This window comes from Lepidochelys kempii, chromosome 16, assembly GCF_965140265.1.
Source record: "Lepidochelys kempii isolate rLepKem1 chromosome 16, rLepKem1.hap2, whole genome shotgun sequence".
Taxonomy (NCBI): domain Eukaryota; kingdom Metazoa; phylum Chordata; order Testudines; family Cheloniidae; genus Lepidochelys; species Lepidochelys kempii.
Window position 1 is genome coordinate 27,770,001 of NC_133271.1, and position 22,052 is coordinate 27,792,052.

Here is a 22,052-nt window from a genome sequence, read left to right on the forward strand (position 1 = left end):
CAAATTTTTAGTGACCATATTTTTTGATCTTCTCTATTCTATTAAATTAGTAATAATTCTTAACATCTATTTCTTTCCAATGCACACAAATATATGTTGATACTTCAGTACTCTTTCAGAAGCACAGTGAAGTAGGCTGCATTAAATCCTCTCTTCCTTCCTCTCACCAGAAACAAACAAGAGGTGAAAGGTTCAAGTAAAATTGTTATCCTCTGTAGAGATGGTTGTAGCCCTTAAAAAGTCATTTTCATCCCAGTAAGGTGTAATACTATTCTGAGATATTTTGACCATAGGAAAGTCTATTGAAATATGCAAATACTAGAGAGAGATGAATGTTGACATACACATATGTCCTTTACTTCCTAATATAATAATATTCATGTAGTCTTTAACACACCAAATAGTATCTTCAGCAAAAAATAGTTTCTTTCTACATAATCTTATATCATATTTCCAAAGGGAAAAAACAGAAAACCACAGAATTGCAAGATAGGATTTAAATTCTTATTCTTGCACTGTGCAAAGGTCTTTCCCATTAAAGCAGGTAGTGAAATTTTATCCACAGCTATTGCTATTCATAAATCTTATATCTATTTTAATTCAATCTGGTTCTAGCCTCTGAGACGCTGCACCACAATTTGATTACTACAACCATACTTTTTAACTGCTGTCAGAAGAGACAGCGCCTTATATAAACATCTGCCAGAACACATGCCTGCTTTCTATAGCACCAGCTTTAAATCATACTATGGTGATGAATCTTTATCTGACACTAATACTTTTTAACTTCATAAGGACAATTAAAATGAATTGTAGCTAAATGCACACATAACAAATCAATATAATCCTTTGCTGCATACTAGCATATTTTGCACATCTTCAAGCTTACTTTCAAGCATCATCTTATTTAGAGATTTTAAGTTTAACATAAAGCGTATTGGTATTAATAAAATGCTGTTTACATGGTACTGCCAGGTATCAGTAGATTTAATACAACAGTGGAGTGAAAGTACTTTGGATCTACAAGAATGAAGGGTCTATTTGAAGTGACTTCAAGGATTGCAACTGGTTTTGCATAGAACCAGATCAGGGATTTCAAGGAAGGCATGTAATACAAGAATGCCGTCAAGTAAGGACATCCAACAACAGCTAAGGATATAAAAGTGAGGCCGGGGGAGGGAATGTCAAGGGGCCCCCAGGTTGGAAGTTAAGCAAACCAGATCCACATTCACTTCACTCACATAAAGGAAGAATAGTTGGCTTTTTAAGGTTCCTGGAGCTGGGAGATAAAATTCATGACCCCAAACAGAACCTTGTGTGCAGGACTGCAACTCAACTCTCATACCCACTCCTGAAGTCCACGGTCTGGAACAGAAAGGCTGCCGACGTTAGTCTGTGCCACTTCAGCAGGGCACTAGAGCCACTGAATCCACAGGGACATCGATCCCGTAACATCTGATGCCCCTTCATGCCCAAACCTGTCCTACAGAGTGCACAAGGGGGTTGGAGGCTCCCTGAGTGACTATTTCATTGCAAAATTTGCAAGAGTTCTTTACCTGGATGTATTGCATCCTATGCATTAGGCTGCTCACTGCAGATATCCAGCAGGTATTACATTTCCAGCACTCCTTTATCTTCTTTAAAATGGCTCCTCTGTACTAAGTAACAAAACAAGTTCTGAAGTATTTTAATTAAGTATCAGCTGAGCTTAATATATTTTAATCAATATATAGAACACACAAATGCTTGTGTTTCCAACTTTCAGTACACTGCTTAATTGATCCCGCTGTGCAAGGCTTCTCTCTCCATAGCAAACTCAACTGTATCTGATGGGGCTAAGAAAATATTTAGGCACACTGATTGGGCACCAGAATCAATTTCAGCTTTGACATAATAAAGAAGAAATCAGGCATCTCCTACTATAAGACTGTTCCAATAAAAGCCAACTAACAGCATGACTCACGTTAATTAATCACATTTCTAATAAGAGAAAATGTATTTTAGAAAGTGATAATTTTTAAGTTCAGTTTAAGAAACTGTATATTATGGTATGTGTGCACACACACACATTAGGAGAATATATAACACTGCATGCAAGACTGTTTCTCAGTTTTTGAAGAATTGTTCATTAGCTACACATTCCATGGGTGCTGAAAGCTTCTTGATAGACAAACAGTCAAAAAAAAAAACAAAAAAAACCCGAGGCGTCCTTGTGGCACCTTAGAGACTAAAATTTATTTGGGCATAAGCTTTCATGGGCTAGAACCCACTTCATCAGATGTATGAAGTAAAAGATACAGGAGCAGGTACAAATACATGAAAGGATGTGGGTTGCTTTACCAAGTGTTAGGTCAGTCTAACGAGATAAATCAATTAACAGCAGGATACCAAGGGAGGAGAAATAACTTTTGAAGTGATAAGAGTGGCCCATTACAGACAGTTGACAAGAAGGTGTGAGTAACAGTAGGGGGAAATTAAATTTAGGTTTTGTAATGACCCAACCAGTCCCAGTCTTTATTCAGGCCTAACCTGATGGTATCCAGTTTGCAAATTAATTCCAGTTCTGCAGTTCCATATTGGAGTCTGTTTTTGAAGTTTTTTTGTTGAAGAATTGCCACTTGGAGTTCTGTTATTGAGTGACCAGAGAGACTGAAGCGTTCTCCTACTGGTTTTTGAATGTTAAACCGAACTCAGTATGGCTATTGTCTTGTCCTATCTTCTACTGGCCCCGTGCCTCCTCACCTTTTAAGAGAATGTTTTAATGGAGTTTGGAGGCTCCATACAGTTTGCTTTGTCTTGATAGAGGCCTTCAGATAACCTGCACTTTGATTTTTAAAATGAGTCAGAAAAAGGATTAACAACATCCAGCATTTATAAGTGCTTTATCTCCAAAGTGCTTTACAAACATTACCTAATTAACCCTCAGCACCCCTTTGAGGTAGGTAAGAGGGCTTTAAATTAGCTGTATAATGGCAGAAATTGTACTACTTTTTAAAGTGCTCTTACACACAAATCCTCCCCAAGTAGGAAAACAATGCTCATGAATAGACGACTTCTTACAGGGGCAGGCTATATTTCTCTTCCTACCAAGTGAATCCAAGAGTCAAGCGGAGGAAGAGTCTGCCTGTCCTGCCAGAGTTAATGCAAAGCAACTCTAGTAGTTCTGTTGAAAACTGGGAGAGAAAAAGGGTGGAGTTTGTTAGAGCCCCAAGTACACAAACCATATGGAAAGGGGGAATCTCAGAAAATCCAAGGGAAAAAAAAGCAACAGAATATTGGAAACAAATTGCCAAAGGTTAGAAAAAATACCACACATACATATGTAGTGCATTCACATGTGTACACATTTATTTTGTGTGTATATAGACACACAACTGTTAGCTATTAAATTCAGCAATATGATCCCAGTAATTACTATGGATTAATGAATTTATACTGTAAAACATTGTTTCTCAAACTTTTGTACAGGTGACCCTTTTCACATAGCAAGCATCTGAGTGCAACCCCCCTTATAAATTAAAAACACATTTTTATATATTTACCACCATTATAAATGCTGGAGGCAAAGAGAGGTTTGGGGTGGAGGCTGATAGCTCATGCCCCCCATGTGATAGCCTCGTGACTCCTTGAGGGGTCCCATCCCCCAGTTTGAGAACCCCTGCTGTACAATGTCATCAACAGGTTTGGAAGCCAAACACACTGAGTGTTATTAACGATATATTAGAACCAAAGTGATCATAACAAGACGAATCAGATGAAGCGTCTTATTTTTGCAATTCTGCACTGGAACGTGACCATACCTAGATGTGCTACAATACTTATCTTCAGCATGTGAATTACTAGAGAAGAGAAAAAGAAGGTGGAAGGGCAAACAGAAACTTGATGGGAAAGTATTTACATACAGAATAGTGGGGCAGCTTTGTAATAGGAAAACTTATGAAAACGTGGGAAATACGAGAGAGAGAGAGGAAAAAGCAGTTTCCAGCTACAGAAGAGCAAAAAACATCTTGGCATTTCTAAGTGGTCTTGTAAAAGGCTTGAAAGAGATCTTATTGTAGAAAATTCTGCAATAAGCATCTTCTGAAACTGAAGAATCTGGCCTGTTCAGAGAGCACCATACCACAAAATAGGAGATTCGGAATAGTTTTTGTGTATATAATTAACAAAATATCTCTCTAGATATATACGGTATAGACAAAATGCAAACATATTCTACAATCAACCTAATTGAACACTATAGATGTGAAAGGCAATATTGATTAAAACAACAACAACATATGCCTTATATATTTAGGATTTGTTCGCTATCATAATGGTATCTGAACAACTAAAGTTATAGAATAAGTAAATGGTGATATACAAACTATGCAAGCTACACTTGCTAAATCAAAACATAATATTCAGAATACAGGTGGAAACATTCTATTCAGCTTATGGGCAAAAAAAATTAAATCTTTTCACATTGAGTTTTTAATCCTGAATTCATAATTTAGATTATTTTCAGTATTAATAGCTGTATTGCCTCTTTCAAAAGTTCTTTATCTTTGTGTAAAGCTATTTAATATTGGTGATTGTGGAAAACATTTGTTCATAATTATCCAGACACACACTGGAACAAGACTGAAACAAGAGCAGCATGCAAAAATGTATTTAAGGACTATCATCCCAAAATGCTGCTAAAAGCTATTAACCAGTACGTGTTAATTGCCACAGCATTCATATTAATTTTCACTTCAGGCCCGACATTGTGGAATATTTCCCTTGATACATTTTAAACAAAGTTTAATTTAAGGAACTGCTTCTATCAACACTTATGAAAATTAACAGCCAAGCAATTAGCACTCATGAATTATCCCTTCCCCTCTGCTTTCTACAGCTTCATTGTAAAAACAGTTACTAAAGGAGAAGTTGTGGGGTTTTTAAGAAGTTACCACAATCACATTCACAAAAAAACTTTCTGTATTACAAAGGCCCCAATCCTGAGGATACGTTTTTCAGCACCTGTCCAGATAAAATAAAAGCAGGGAGTTTGTTCTATTTGCAGTGTTATTGCAACCATACTGGTCCCAGGTTATGAGAGAGACAAGGTGGGTGAGGTAGTATCTTTTATTGGAACAGATCCTGCTAGCGGAAGGGACAACTTTTGAGCTACACAGAAATCTTCTTCAGGTCACTTTCCTTCCACCAACAGGCACATAAGAGATCAGTGCAGCTAAAATATATCCTTCATTCTGATTTCTAGCTTGTGATTAATGTCAGAGGAGCTAAAGTGCAATTGGAGAACTGCAGTATTTTCTCTGGGCACAGAAAAAGCGTTTCACCTCTGTGTTTCTACATTATTCTAGAGTTAAGCAAACTTTTAGCTAGATCACTAGATTCCCAATTCTCCATTGACTATTTTGAACATATTGAGCATCTGTTCCTACTTTGATTTTCCCATAGCACTTTTGTGTTCGATGACATTATTTTGAGGACAAAATGCCTGATATTTGCACCATTTAGGCAAAAGGCAACTCATAGAAATAAGTTTGACAGAAGTGTGCCTTGTCAACGTTTCACTGGCTACCAACTTCTCAAGAAGGTTAGCAATGATTTGGGAGAGAAGTTGAATGTGGACTTACTTCAGGGATAATACCCTGGAGTGTCTGGGAGAGACCTCCGCAGTGGTCACACATTCTATTTATAAGTCTATCACAAAGCTCATCATTTTATTTATAGTCAGAGACCTCACTATCCTTGTCACTTGAAAGCATCTTGTTAACATTCTTCCTTTTAGTGTAGATAGCCACCCAACTAAACAGCTCTGAAACGCATACTGTACTAGGTAAGTACCTTTGGAGGTTAAGTCTCTTGAACAATCATTCTTTCCCTCAGCCTATGGTTTGAAAATAAATATTCCCTGTGTCTGTACAGTTTTTTTATCAGAAGATCTTAAGTACTTCATAAATATTAATAAAGATAGGCAAGCAGTATTAGCTCCATTTTAAAAATGAAGAAACTGAGGCACAGGGAGATTAAATCCCCAGTCCTGCAATGGGAATTTACCCATGTGGAGCACATTGCAGGATTGCAGTCTAAATAATGTGTCCAAGAACATGCAAAACTTGTGGCAGGAACTGGGAACAGATCTTGATTTCCTGACGCCCAGTGCCATGCCTTAATCACAAGGCCACCAATACTCCCTTATGCTGCTGTCTATGCCACGGGTTGGAAAACTATTTTAAAGCTAGCCTTGTTTTCCCCCTGTTAACATCCAGAAAGTGAAAGAATCAACAAACCACAAAAAGCTATCTTTAAAAAACCTGTTGGCAGAGAACAGTGTGTCATCTGTCATTAGTGTGTGTAAATTCATTATTAGGCTTGCAGTAAAAACAATTTGGCCGCCAATTTCTGGTACCTTAACATAATTTCCTATATACAAATTACCACTGGATAGAGTACAAGGGGTCAAAGGTCTCTAGTGCCACCAGAATCCCATCAGCCCAGTTTACCATTACATATTAAACAAAGACAGTGCATGTGAATGATTGACACACAGTTGCAGGTATCTGCTGGCTGTTGGGGCTACAAGTTTGTCAAGAGAAATTGATTTAAAGAGAAAACTGAAAGGTTTAGACTATCGGTCTGCTACCCCATATGGCTGGGTAAAGTAAACATTTAGTTTGCCCTGCCTTTTATTTATTTATTTTAAAAAGGGAGTATTTTAGTGTATGTGAAACTACCAGATATTCAATTTGGCTGTGTGACAAGGGTTCCCAGAACTCTTGTGTGAGCTGATCATAATGCTTCCATTGTGGGTGTATTTTAGAAGCTGTATTTTCTAATTTATTTTTGATAATTCAATAAACTGATCAAAACAACAGGAAGAGATTAGAGTGCTTTAAAATGTTATTATTTCATAAACATACAGAAGTGATTATGAAACAGACACTAAGTCTGACAGAAAACACCTGGAAAATTGAGAGATTTAACAGAGTGGCATTTTAAAATTATAGAATTTAATGCTTTGTATTATTTTAAGATAATCACTTAAAATAGGATTAATTAAAAACAACAAAAACTCACTAAAGAGGATTTTATTTCATTTAATTTATTTATGAAGGCATATTCAGGATTAGAATTAAAATATTCAGAGGTATGATTTTAGAGTTAACACAAGTTTTCTCTCTCTCTCTCTCAGCTTGGCTAGAGTGGCTGATGTGCTTTTCTTTTTGTTTGCCAGTGATCCACAAAAAGTATTTTATTCAACAAACAGAAAATCTACATTACAATATTTTTTAAAATTTTTAAATCAAAGCTTTAGTAATAATCTTAAAGAGGATTTTAGAGCCACTCTGGTCTCTTGAGTAAATACATAATTAAGTAGGGTTTTTTAAAACATGTTTAATTAGGCCCCAAGTCCCTCCTTATCCACCCTTCTCTCCCCAATTATGTATCATTTCCCCAAGAGACATGAGTAGCTCAGTTAATTATGTAAATAAGATGTGCACTATTCCCAGAAAAAGAGTTATAAATATTTGCGAAAAAAATACTGCTCATCTCTTATCACTAAAAAAATATTTAAATACCAAAGAGTATTGGTCCCACCTACAAAATTTCATTAAAAAATATTGCCATAGAATAATGAAAAAGTTACATGTTTATAATTTCAAATTACTATTTAAAAAATACAGCAAAACCGAAGAAAACCTAACGAGGTAAAGTAATTCACTACTGACCTATAATAGCTGTGCTACAGCTCAGCTGGGACGCAGTGTTGTTATTATTGTGTTTTTTTAAATAGGTAATACACATGGAGTCTGGAAGAAAGGGTTTTATAATCAAAATGCTGACACAAACTTACACACAGTAGTACAAACAATGCTGCTATAACTAATATAATCCAATTATGCATTCACAAAATGCTAATTTGATTATTTTGCAGCGTTATTTGAATAGGCATTTTAATTTCTAGGGTAAAAAAGGCTTGACTGAAATATAATTCTCTATTAATCACCAAGATGTCACTGCATATCATATTGATACATTTCAAAATGATTATAAAAATGACTAATATGTACAGTACAATTTCCTTCAAATGTTACCGATTTTCATTACACACCTGCCAAATGCATCAGTGTTAAATAGATGAAAATAAGATTTTAATTCTAGTCAGCTGTAATACATATTAAAGCAGGAAAAAAAGTAGCGGGGGTTAGGAGGTTGATGAGGAGTAATTTTTCCATTCCCCAACTTCCCAAGACACCCTGCCCCACCTATTTAGCTCAAGCCTTGCTCAAGCTTTTACAGGTTACAAGATTTCAACCTTTGTGAATAAGGATAATTTCCTCTAGTCCAGGGATATTTTTTTTTTAAATCTCCTCTGTACACAATAGCCATCGGAAGTATATCATGAAAAGTTCATAACCTTTTGGCAAATCAGAATCCACTGACTCAAGAACACCAAAATATGAACTGCAGAAAAAGGAGGCCATCCTACTATTGTTGGCAGCAAGGCACCAAGTAATTCTCTCAAACACAGAGTTTGCACTAATTAATGCAATACTAATAAATACAAGATAACATATAAAGAGGCAGTCAATGCTCTACAACTCCACAAACTACCTCTCTAGATATGTTTAATCAAATTACATGTCTGATTTTCCATGTTAAAAACACTTGACAGAAAGCGAAGATTTCCCACCAGAACAGTAGTGAAGCTCATACTCGACACTCCCACTGAAGTCCACACAAACAAATCCAGCAGAAAACAGAGCTACTCTGCCATCTGTAATTTTTTCAGCACATTGTGACACTGCCCTATGATCCTAATGTTTATATTTTTCAGGGATTATAATAGACATGGAAGTGATAAAAGCTGAGGGGAACCTTGCACACAGAAGAAGCAATTCTTAATTTAGTTCTAGGTAACACATGGTAGTTAGCCCACAATTTAATTGCATTTGAATAACTAAGCTGACCTTCCAGGCACGCTGCAAAGCCTGACTATTTGTGCTGGCACTGTGGAGGGACTAAGGTGGTTTGGGGTAAGATTTCTGTCTTGTAGGGAATGGGATTTTTAAGATACATTGGTTTGCTGACTGTTGATTAGGTGAGGGTTACTGTGTAAAAGGAAGTGCTGTTGTGTTGGGTGATTTATATTTTGCATTCCTTATGGTACTGTTTTTAAATGTACATCAAAGGGCACTGAGAGCCTTGGATGGATACCCTTTGTGGGTGAAGTGCTTTCAGAGAAAATCTAAATAAATATTTATATGGAAGGAATCAGAAAAGACTAGCATTGTGACACAACATCAATAGGGGTTTGGGATGTGTGGGTAGGTGGGCAGATATTCTGAAAAGCAAAGGAACTAGTCAAAGACTCTACACTGGATTAGATGGACCTCTGGTATGATCCATTATGGCATCTCCTATGTTTCTGTCTGGCAAATGGTCTGTACATGACCCATGAATCAACAAACATTTTTGAAGGTACTAAAGGGCAGGGCCGGCTCTACAGTTTTTGCTGCCCCAAGCAGTGAAAAAAACTGCCGCCGCAGACAGCAAAAGGAAGAAGCTACTGCCAATTTGCCGCCGCGGCGGGCACAGCAGAGAAGCTGCCGCCGAATTGCTGCCCCAAGCACCTGCTGGGAATGCTGGTGCCTGGAGCCGGCCCTGCTAACGGGATAGAAACTGCCGCTCCCCCCACTGGAAGGATAGATGTCCTTGACTGATGACTAAAGTGTTGCACTAGCTCCAGGGGATTGAAAGATATAAACCTTCAACTTGCATGATACTGATCCACTTACGTTCCCCTCACACGCAAATGCAGTTCCAACCAGGCTTCAACAGCAGCTCTCTAAGAAATGGCTACAGCTAGACCCAGTGCTCTTCAGCCCCTCTGACTACTTGGGATTAGACATCACAGAGGCAACGTACAGACCTTGCCAAAGCTGAAGTTGATGGTTCTGGAAGATTTTTCAATCCCTGCCAGCCATTTGGGCCCTATTCTAAACCCAGATCCCACTGGCTAAACTCAAGTCAGAGAAGTCAGAAGAATCAATCCTGAAGCACTTGCATGAGAGGAAAGTGATCAGGAACAGCCAGCATGGATTCACCAAGGGAAGGTCATGCCTGACTAATCTAATCGCCTTTTATGATGAGATTACTGGTTCTGTGGATGAAGGGAAAGCAGTGGATGTATTGTTTCTTGACTTTAGCAAAGCTTTTGACACGGTCTCCCACAGTATTCTTGTCAGCAAGTTAAGGAAGTATGGGCTGGATGAATGCACTATAAGGTGGATAGAAAGCTGGCTAGATTGTCGGGCTCAACGGGTAGTGATCAATGGCTCCATGTCTAGTTGGCAGCCGGTATCAAGTGGAGTGCCCCAAGGGTTGGTCCTGGGGCTGGTTTTGTTCAATATCTTCATAAATGATCTGGAGGATGGTGTGGATTGCACTCTCAGCAAATTTGCGGATGATACTAAACTGGGAGGAGTGGTAGATACGCTGGAGGGGAGGGATAGGATACAGAAAGACCTAGACAAATTGGAGGATTGGGCCAAAAGAAATCTGATGAGGTTCAATAAGGATAAGTGCAGGGTCCTGCACTTAGGATGGAAGAACCCAATGCACAGCTACAGACTAGGGACCGAATGGCTAGGCAGCAGTTCTGCGGAAAAGGACCTAGGGGTGACAGTGGACGAGAAGCTGGATATGAGTCAGCAGTGTGCCCTTGTTGCCAAGAAGGCCAATGGCATTTTGGGATGTATAAGTAGGGGCATAGCGAGCAGATCGAGGGACGTGATCGTTCCCCTCTATTCGACATTGGTGAGGCCTCATCTGGAGTACTGTGTCCAGTTTTGGGCCCCACACTTCAAGAAGGATGTGGATAAATTGGAGAGAGTCCAGCGAAGGGCAACAAAAATGATTAGGGGACTGGAACACATGAGTTATGAGGAGAGGCTGAGGGAGCTGGGATTGTTTAGCCTGCAGAAGAGAAGAATGAGGGGGGATTTGATAGCTGCTTTCAACTACCTGAAAGGGGGTTCCAAAGAGGATGGCTCTAGACTGTTCTCAGTGGTAGCAGATGACAGAACGAGGAGTAATGGTCTCAAGTTGCAGTGGGGGAGGTTTAGATTGGATATTAGGAAAAACTTTTTCACTAAGAGGGTGGTGAAACACTGGAATGCGTTACCTAGGGAGGTGGTAGAATCTCCTTCCTTAGAGGTTTTTAAGGTCAGGCTTGACAAAGCCCTGGCTGGGATGATTTAACTGGGAATTGGTGCTGCTTTGAGCAGGGGGTTGGACTAGATGACCTTCTGGGGTCCCTTCCAACCCTGATATTCTATGATTCTAAGTACCATGAGAACATCTGTTTCAGTGAGATTTCTACCAGCACTCTCCCTTCAACCCCACGTCCCCGCAAGCTACTCCTCCTGCGCTATTTGCCACTGCAGACTCTGGGAAGTGGGAACCTTCCAGGAGGGAAAGAAATCTAATTGCCTTCTATGACTAATCTAATTGCCTTCTAGGACGAGATAACTGGCTCTGTGGATGAGGGGAAGGCAGTGGACGTGTTATTCCTTGACTTTACCAAAGCGTTTGACATGGTCTCCCACAGTATTCTTGCCAGCAAATTAAAGATGAACGGGCTGTAAGTTGGATAGAAAGCTGGCTAGATCGTCAGGCTCAACGGGTCATGATCAATGGCTCCATGTCTAGTTGGTAGCCAGTATCAAGCGGAATGCCCCAAGGGTCGGTCCTCGGGCCGGTTTTGTTCAATTCTTCATTAATGATCTGGAGGATGGCGTAGATTGCACTTTCAGCAAGTTTGCAGGTAACACTAAAGTGGGAGGAGGGTAGATATGCTGGAGGGTAGGGATAGGATACAGAGGGACCTAGACAAATTAGAAGATGGGGCCAAAAGAAATCTGATGAGGTTCAACAAGGACAAGTGCAGAGTCCCGCACTTAGGACGGAAGAATCCCATGCACCACTACAGACTAGGAACCGAATGGCTAGGCAGCAGTTCTGCAGGAAACGACCTAGGGGTTACAGTTGTCGAGAAGCTGGATGAGAGTCAATGTGCCCTTGTTGCCAAGAAGGCCAATGGCATTTTGCGTGTATACGTAGGGGCATTACCAGCAGATCAAGGGACGTGATCGTTCCCCTCTATTCGACATTGGTGAGGCCTCATCTGGAGTGCCGTGTCCAGTTTTGGGCTCCACACTACAAGGAGGATGTGGAAAAATTGGAAAGTGTCCAGCAGAGGGCAACAAAATGATTAGGGGGCTGGAACACATGACTTACGAGGAGAGGCTGAGGGAACTGGGATTGTTTAGTCTGCGGAAGAGAAGAATGAGGGGGGATTTGATAGCTGCTTTCAACTACCTGAAAGGGGGTTCCAAAGAGGATGGCTCTAGACTGTTCTCAGTGATAGCAGATGACAGAACAAGGAGTAATGGTCTCAAGTTGCAGTGGGGGAGGTTTAGGTTGCTCTGCTAGCTACCAGAGACCTTTGTGCAGCTGGCAGCAGGGAGAGAAGGGCACTAGCCTGGGACTTGGGGAGACCAGGATGTTATTTTCTGTTCCACCACAGGACTTCGTGGGACTTTCAGCAAGTCACTTTGTCTCTGTGCCTCAGTTTCCTATCTCTAAATTGGGGATGATAGCACTTCACTACTTTACAGGGGTGCTGTGAGGATAAATACACCAAAAATTGTGAGGTGCTCAGATACCATAGGGGTGGGGCTAGATTTACTAGAGAGAAACTCTGTGCAATGCAACAGACGATATCCATGGACACACCAGTAATCGAGTAGGGATAAGATGCCTAAGACTCAGCTGCATTAAACATTTTACTGAAACTACCACGTGCTGAAGGATGGACAAAAGTCCATGATATAACCTTCTAGTACTAGGCAGAGCATACATACCATTTATTTATTATATATTTTCATTTGGCTCCGATTGCTATTGCCTCTGGGAACCATTATAATGAAGACAAAGAGAAAAATTTTAGGATAGCCAGTTTAAAATAATGAACTGTAGGGCTGTTGTGATGTTTAATTGAAGCCCAAATAAATATCTACACATTGTAATGTCATAAGAGCAAACAGAGCAACCTAACCTTCGATCAGAAGCCAGCTCTATGTAAGAGGAAAATGTTTGATTCACTTACCTTGCCATCAAATTTTGAGTACTCATTGAAAGGGTTGTTCAACTGCAGTGGGCACTGCTCAAGTCGCACAGACAGTAACGACTGCTTCCCAGAACGTGGAGACTTTACTCTGAAATTCTTTTTTTCGAACAGTGAGCTTAGCTCCTCTGCTGCAATTAAAAAAAAGAGAGAGAGATAAAAGCATTTGCATTACCATGTGCAAAAAGGATGGAGAAGAGATGAATCGGAGGGAACATCATAAAAATTATATAAAACAACGAACAGTCTAAAGAAGATAGACTGGGAGTTTCTATTCACCCTGTCTCATAACAAAAGAACAAGGGGACACAACAAAACTGAAAGGTGCCAAATTCAAAGCTGAAAGCTTCTTCGTACAATTAACCTGTAGATGTCATTACTACAAGACCTTATTGGGATTAAAAAGAGATTAGACATTTATTTTTCTCCTCCCATCCCTCATCCATCTTTTCTATATAGCCTATAAGCTGTATGCAACAAGAACCATCTCTCACTATAGGTTTGTACTGTGCCTAGTGCAACGGAGTGCCGATCTTGATTAGGATCTTTAAGCAGTACTGTAATACAAATCTCAAGTGCTTATGTACAAATGCACAAAGCCTTGGAAACAAGCAGGGAGAACTGGAGGTCCTGGTGATGTCAAGGAACTATGACGTGATCGGAATAACAGAGACTTGGTGGGATAACTCACATGACTGGAGTACTGTCATGGATGGTTATAAACTGTTCAGGAAGGACAGGCAGGGCAGAAAAGGTGGGGGAGTAGCACTGTATGTAAGGGAGCAGTATGACTGCTCAGAGCTCCGGTACGAAACTGCAAAAAACCTGAGTGTCTCTGGATTAAGTTTAGAAGTGTGTGCAACAAGAGTGATGTAGTGGTGGGAGTCTGCTATAGACCACAGGACCAGGGGGATGAGGTAGATGAGGCTTTCTTCCGGCAACTCACGGAAGCTACTAGATCGCATGCCCTGATTCTCATGGGTGACTTTAATTTTCCTGATATCTGCTGGGAGAGCAATACAGCGGTGCATAGACAATCCAGGAAGTTTTTGGAAAGCGTAGGGGACAATTTCCTGGCGCAAGTGCTAGAGGAGCCAACTAGGGGGGGCGCTTTTCTTGACCTGCTGCTCACAAACCGGGTAGAATTAGTGGGGGAAGCAAAAGTGGATGGGAATCTGGGAGGCAGTGACCATGAGTTGGTTGAGTTCAGGATCCTGACGCAGGGAAGAAAGGTAAGCAGCAGGATACGGACCCTGGACTTCAGGAAAGCAGACTTCGACTCCCTCAGGGAACGGATGGCCAGGATCCCCTGGGGGACTAACATGAAGGGGAAAGGAGTCCAGGAGAGCTGGCTGTATTTCAAGGAATCCCTGTTGAGGTTACAGGGACAAACCATTCCAATGAGTCAAAAGAATAGTAAATATGGCAGGCGACCAGCTTGGCTTAATGGTGAAATCCTAGAGGATCTTAAACATAAAAAAGAAGCTTACAAGAAGTGGAAGGTTGGACATATGACCAGGGAAGAGTATAAAAATATTGCTCGGGCATGTAGGAATGATATCAGGAGGGCCAAATCACACCTGGAGCTGCAGCTAGCCAGAGATGTTAAGAGTAACAAGAAGGGTTTCTTCAGGTATGTTGGCAACAAGAAGAAAGCCAAGGAAAGTGTGGGCCCCTTACTGAATGAGGGAGGCAACCTAGTGACAGAGGATGTGGAAAAAGCTAATGTACTCAATGCTTTTTTTGCCTCTGTTTTCACTAACAAGGTCAGCTCCCAGACTGCTGCGCTGGGCATCACAAAATGGGGAAGAGATGGCCAGCCCTCTGTGGAGATAGAGGTGGTTAGGGACTATTTAGAAAAGCTGGATGTGCACAAGTCCATGGGGCCGGACGAGTTGCATCCGAGAGTGCTGAAGGAATTGGCGGCTGTGATTGCAGAGCCATTGGCCATTATCTTTGAAAACTCGTGGCGAACCGGGGAAGTCCCGGATGACTGGAAAAAGGCTAATGTAGTGCCAATCTTTAAAAAAGGGAAGGAGGAGGATCCTGGGAACTACAGGCCAGTCAGCCTCACCTCAGTCCCTGGAAAAATCATGGAGCAGGTCCTCAAAGAATCAATCCTGAAGCACTTGCATGAGAGGAAAGTGATCAGGAACAGCCAGCATGGATTCACCAAGGGAAGGTCATGCCTGACTAATCTAATTGCCTTTTATGATGAGATTACTGGTTCTGTGGATGAAGGGAAAGCAGTGGATGTATTGTTTCTTGACTTTAGCAAAGCTTTTGACACGGTCTCCCACAGTATTCTTGTCAGCAAGTTAAGGAAGTATGGGCTGGATGAATGCACTATAAGGTGGGTAGAAAGCTGGCTAGATTGTCGGGCTCAACGGGTAGTGATCAATGGCTCCATGTCTAGTTGGCAGCCGGTATCAAGTGGAGTGCCCCAAGGGTCGGTCCTGGGGCCGGTTTTCTTCAATATCTTCATAAATGATCTGGAGGATGGTGTGGATTGCACTCTCAGCAAATTTGCGGATGATACTAAACTGGGAGGAGTGGTAGATACGCTGGAGGGGAGGGATAGGATACAGAAGGACCTAGACAAATTGGAGGATTGGGCCAAAAGAAATCTGATGAGGTTCAATAAGGATAAGTGCAGGGTCCTGCACTTAGGATGGAAGAACCCAATGCACAGCTACAGACTAGGGACTGAATGGGTAGGCAGCAGTTCTGCGGAAAAGGACCTAGGGGTGACAGTGGACGAGAAGCTGGATATGAGTCAGCAGTGTGCCCTTGTTGCCAAGAAGGCCAATGGCATTTTGGGATGTATAAGTAGGGGCATAGCGAGCAGATCGAGGGACGTGATCGTTCCCCTCTATTCGACATTGGTGAGGCCTCATCTGGAGTACTGTGTCCAGTTTTGGGCCCCACACTTCAAGAAGGATGTGGATAAATTGGAGAGAGTCCAGCGAAGGGCAACAAAAATGATTAGGGGACTGGAACACATGAGTTATGAGGAGAGGCTGAGGGAGCTGGGATTGTTTAGCCTGCAGAAGAGAAGAATGAGGGGGGATTTGATAGCTGCTTTCAACTACCTGAAAGGGGGTTCCAAAGAGGATGGCTCTAGACTGTTCTCAATGGTAGCAGAAGACAGAACGAGGAGTAATGGTCTCAAGTTGCAGTGGGGGAGGTTTAGATTGGATATTAGGAAAAACTTTTTCACTAAGAGGGTGGTGAAACACTGGAATGCGTTACCTAGGGAGGTGGTAGAATCTCCTTCCTTAGAGGTTTTTAAGGTCAGGCTTGACAAAGCTCTGGCTGGGATGATTTAACTGGGAATTGGTCCTGCTTCGAGCGGGGGGTTGGGCTAGATGACCTTCAGGGGTCCCTTCCAACCCTGATATTCTATGATTCTATGAAATATCAAGAATACCTAGAGTTACAATCATCACTACCATGGCAAATCCCAAAAGGATGTGTCCTCCTTGCAGATTGAGCACCACTCGAATCTATCTCTGGCCAGGTGCTTAAGGTCACAGCCATGTAGTGGCATTCTTCGGTTCACATGATTCGGAAGTTGCTGGTCTTCCATTCTAATATGTCCATACCAGTGCTCATGTGGGGTGGTTGCTGGGTTCAGTTTCAAAGATCTTCATTTCAGATCTTGTCCTGCTCTTAATACGGAGCAGCTGACCAAGATGAGGAGAATCAAAAATGTCAATCCAATGTACTTCAGTCTTCCACAGCACCTATGTTTCACTTCTGTACAATGAAGCTGATATAACTGAAGTTCTATAGATTCACAGCTGCATAGCAAGCTTAATGTCATGACGTTTCTGTGACTTGCACTCCGTGTTTTATTAAAATATGCTTATGAATGTGAATATAATGTAACTGGAATATGCTTTATGCAAAAAGTATCTTGTAAGGTATCATAACAAAGGTTATAACCTACTGAATATATTCCTCCTATTTGTTTGTTTGTATGTATGTATGTATCATTCTTGTATCTGAAGCTAGAAATATGAAGTATAACTCTAAGGTCCTATTATAATTATGCAAAGTGTGGATCACTAATGGTAGCTTAGAATCTTGATGGCTCCCATTGACTAGGACAATTGGTTGTGAATGGATTTGTTACCTGCAAGCCTTCCTGTGTATGTGTGGGCCAGTCCCTGGATAATGAAGAATGAGGTCTCACAGGGACATGTGACTGTCACCTGATGCTGAAATCCATCTTAAATCTGGTACTTTTCCATTTAGAAGAAGAGGTGGAGACCCAGAGATACAAAAGATTCCCACCTTGTGCCAAAGCTATAAAAGGAGGTGGAACAGGACAAAGGGGAAAGCTCCTGCTTAACACCTAAGATGGCTGCTGGAACTAACAAGGACCGTACCAGGGGAAAGGATTGGGCCCAGACTAGGAAGGAGTCTAGTCTGTGGAAGAAGCTTATTGGAACATCTCTGGCGGCGAGATATTATCTGTAATCAGTTTCTTAATGTATTAGGCTTAGACTTGCATGTTTTTGCTTTATTTTGCTTGGTGACTTACTTTGTTCTGTTATTACCTGAAACCACTTAAATCCTACTTTTTATACTTAATAAAATCACTTTTGTTTATTAATGAACCCAGAGTAAGTGATTAATACCTGGGGGAGCAAACAGCTGTGCATATCTCTCTATCGGTGTTATAGAGGGTGGACAATTTATGAGTTTACCCTGTATAAACTTTATACAGAGTAAAACGGATTTAGTTGGGGTTTGGATCCCATTGGGAGCTGGGTGTCTGGGTGCTGGAGTCAGGTAACCTGCAGAGCTGTTTTCACTTAACGCCTCCAGCTTTGGGGGCATGGCCTGGACCCTGGGTCTGTGTTGCAGCAGGCTAGCATGTTTGGCTCAACAAGGCAGGATTCTGGAAGTCCCAAGATGGCAAGGAAAACGGGCTCAAAGGTAATCTCAGCACATCAGGTGACAGTCCCAAGGGGGTCTCTGTGACTGAACCTGTCACATTTCAACAGAGGCCGCTGAAGGGCCCGAAACATAGTAGCATATACAAGTGTGTGCACATCTTTTGAGCATCCGCCAGCAAGGTCTAAGTTGCCCCCTTTGTCATCCAGATAGGTTAATATCGAGCTGGCTGGAATCTGTAGCTGGAGACTGCTCGATGGTAATGGCTAGAGACTTAGATTTATTCAGAATTGTAACAGTAAATATTAAAAAATAAACAAGAGTTTTGGAAGCGATATTAATTTTTTGCTTCTGGGCTTAATCCCACACCTAACTAGTAGGGGTTAAAAGGAAACACTCTTGGGGCAAGTTATCCCATCAGGGTTCCTTGCACCTCCTCTGAAGCATCTAGGACTGGTACTATTGGTGACAGGATACTGGACTAGAAGGACCATGAATCTAATCCAGTGTGGCAATTCCCACATTCCCATGTACTTCCCCTCTTCCAGCAAGCTGCCTTGTGGGGGGTCTCATCTGGAAAAATAAGGTCTCATAACACCATGCTTGAGCAAAAAGCATCCTGGGTCACAAGGAAGTACAGTATTGTGATAATAAGGGTAATAATGAAGTTAATGTGTAAATTAGTGGGGCATAAGAAGCCTGTTATAATGCTGTTTGATATAATAGCAGGATTGTCAGCAAGAGTTTAAACCCAAATTTATGGAAATTGATTTTTTTTAATAAAGGGAGGGTCCTAATGTTACACGGATTCTACAAAATCAGGATGGACGAATGTAGCTCAGAGCCTGTAGCATTTAGCCTACTAGAACTAATGGGTCTCATTCTCTAGTACAAGTGACTGAAACTGGACAAGTTTGGTCCACATCTTCTCCTGGAGCAAACCACCCCAAACTCAATCACTATCTGAGAATGAGCATCAATCCACCTAAACTGTCGATGCTCTGCTCTTTATGCATACATTTGGATTCTCTCAAGTCCCAAAGATTTACATGCTGCCCCTCCAGAGAACAAACAGTTACTGAACAGGACTAAACAGGACTCAGAAGGTCAGTGCTTCAGGGAGGCAGTTCATTTTTTGAATTGTGAAGTTAAAACCTGTCAAACTGTAACTAGTCACAAACTCAGTTTTATTTTTATCCATCGGATTACCTGAAAGTTCAAACAGTTGGTAAGGGTGGTATATACTAAAAGATACCCAATAGGTTAGAGCAAGATATAGATTAATCCAGAAGAGCATGATTAAATTTTGTCTTTAATTATGGCAATTTAAACCCCATAACGTATTCTGTTTGTACAACAGGCTTGTTTTAGTTTTTAAAAATTCTTATTTGCCACTATGTTATAGTTTCATAGAGTTTCATAGACATTAAGATCAGAAGGGACCATCATGATCATCTTGTCTGATCTCCTGTACTAGGCCCATAACCTTTTGCTGAGTTGTGAGCTGTAATTTCTTGTGCCTTTGGAAAACACTTTGTCCCCTGGAGTTCTGTAGAATGATTTCATTGGTTCAAGTGTTTTCCTTGCTTGTGTTGTTTCTTAGGAAATATCTGAGATGTGCTTGCTTGCTATTTCTTTTGTTGGCATGTGCAGTGAGAGGATCTTTGGAGTTCTTCTGTGTTCATTTCTGTGGCATCTGTTTTGCATAGTTTTCATTTTAGTCAAACCTATGTGTGACTCAGGAGTTTGAAACAGCAGCACATTCCACAGTGTTGTGAGAAGGGACAGGGAAAACCTATTGAAAAGGACAGGAAACACCACTGTAACGGCCTTCAGTTTTAGAAGGAAAACCACAGGTGTTTTTTTGTTTTTACAAACGATAAGTTTAGCTACACTATTTTCACATCCTAAAGCTTTTTAACTAGCCTGCATATGTTGTTTTGCTTTGTTTTTTTATGGAATTTTTAGCTGAGTGTGTTATTCTGTACAAGCCCAAAGTGTTCAGATGACTGTCTCAATATATTGTACATTTTACTACATTTCCCCTTCTTTCTGAACAGCTTGTTACATTTTTCAGTGTTATCAAAGTTTATTGATGAATTAATCTGAACAAATAAAGAAGCCTCTTAGGTTGTTTTGTACAGCCTCTCTAACTCCACTTCTAACTTCACTTTAATAGGCAAAATCCATAAGGGTCTCATTACAAAGCCTATTGGACGGACAGCCAATCTTTTTAAAAGAGAAACATACATATACACAAAGTATTTCATCACACATACACCCCTTTGAAACACAGTATTTCAGTTATGAAAAGTAATCTCCCTCAATAGTTCCCATATTTGAAAACAAAACCACTAAATTCCTGGATGCAATTTATTTGACCACAAAATATGCAGCAAAAAATGTATCTGCAACAAAAACTTCCCAACACATACTAGCATAGTTTGCATGAGAACTAGGGATTTGGAAGTTTATGAAGAAAGGAAAGTTTATCAATGACTTTTTTTTCCCACTCAGCATTCATAAAATAAATTAAGCTAATGCTTACCCACCTTGGTAAATGCTTTGAGATGCGTGGATGAAAAGCACTAAGTCCTACTAAGTGACCTGAAGATTCACTTTATTTTACGTAAAGATAGCAAGTATAATTATTTTAGAAAATAATAATGCTTTGTCACTTCTCTGGTGTCCTACCTGAAGATCACAAAGTGCTTTACTAACATTAATTGTAGCCTCAATACATGGATGAGGCAGGACGGTATCATTGTTCCCATTTTATGGTGAAGGGATGGAGGTACAGAAAGGCAAAGTGAGTCAGTGGCACAGCTGGAACAAATTCCAGAATGCTAGTAACTCAACAGAACATCAATCTCCACCTTCTCCCCACCAACAGTCCCTCCCTTCAACACCATAAGTCAACTTCCCTTTAAATATCTTTGTACTTTTCCCCACACTACCTCTTATGCACAGAAAAAATCTCCCTGATACAATATGTACAGCTCCAACTTGACCCTCCTTAAAACTCACCTCCACTGTGATGCCTCCAAAACCCTGCCTGCTGAACTTGGCCAAGCAGGTGATCAGCTGCAACTCCCCACTTCCCCTTTCCTCATTTTCTTACATGTAATTCCCCATTCCTGCTATTCCCCCTCACCCTATCACTATCTATAATTTAAAAAATTAAAACAAATGATAACTACACACATGCCAATTCTTCGTCACATTCACTGGTTGTATGTTACATCCTCTGTGGCAGTGACTGTCCCATCCCTGTCAGTACAGTGCCCTGCACAATGACACCCTGCTCTAGATCGGGGCTTTTGGATGCTACCAGAGTATAAATGTTTGTTTACCACTACTACTCATTCCTGAACTCCATTCCCCTGCTCTAACTACTACCTCCCCAACACTTCTTTCTGTGTGCTTATAACATCTAGGTAGCCAAAGAAACAAGGAGCCCTTTATATTTGAAATAACTGTCAATAGTAACTGAAAAGAAAGACAGAAACAGTGAAACTATTTCCCCCATACTTCACCCGTCTTCAGTGATCTCCAAAGAATCCCCAAGTGAAGGAGTACAGTTCTCCACCTTTAACAGAAGCCTATTGTAACAGGTTGGCAGATCTGAGAACTCTGTTTAGGAATAAAGTGATTTTCAGTTCAGCTATCCTAAACTCAGTCTCTAGAACTTTGCTGACTCATGCTGACAGGTACAGTAACTCCTCACTGAAGGTTGTAGTTATGTTCCTGAAAAATGCAACTTTAAATCTTATGGGAAAATTGGATTTGTTTAACATCGTTTCACTTAATGTAAATGCAGGGGGTCAGGTTCCAAGGAAATTTTGGGGGGCAGACAAAAGGCATTATATATACTGTACAGTACTGTGGTTGAGAAGTGCCCCTGGCTTACCCCACCCAGGCACAGCCCGCTACAGGCAAGGATGCCAGAAAGCACCTTCACAACAGC

The 22,052-nt window shown here is 40.9% G+C and overlaps 1 protein-coding gene across 10 annotated transcripts in view; it reads right to left on the bottom strand.

The window, feature by feature from the left end:
- The window catches only part of MAPKAP1 (MAPK associated protein 1), a 161,482-nt gene that overhangs the window by 108,845 nt on the left and 30,585 nt on the right, over positions 1-22,052 (bottom strand). For 5 of the 10 annotated variants that reach the window (XR_012155279.1, XM_073314617.1, XM_073314618.1 and 2 more), the window contains one exon: positions 13,163-13,311. The exons of 1 other annotated variant lie outside the window; for it this stretch is intronic. Coding sequence is in view for 6 of the 9 variants with exons in the window: in XM_073314617.1 (XP_073170718.1) it covers positions 13,163-13,311 (149 nt within the window). In the remaining 3 variants the exon portion in view is untranslated. Of the gene's footprint in view, positions 1-7,718; positions 7,800-13,162; positions 13,312-16,610; positions 18,168-22,052 lie in introns of those variants that run through there. 4 more of the 10 variants (XM_073314619.1, XM_073314621.1, XM_073314623.1 and 1 more) reach the window with 4 other exon arrangements.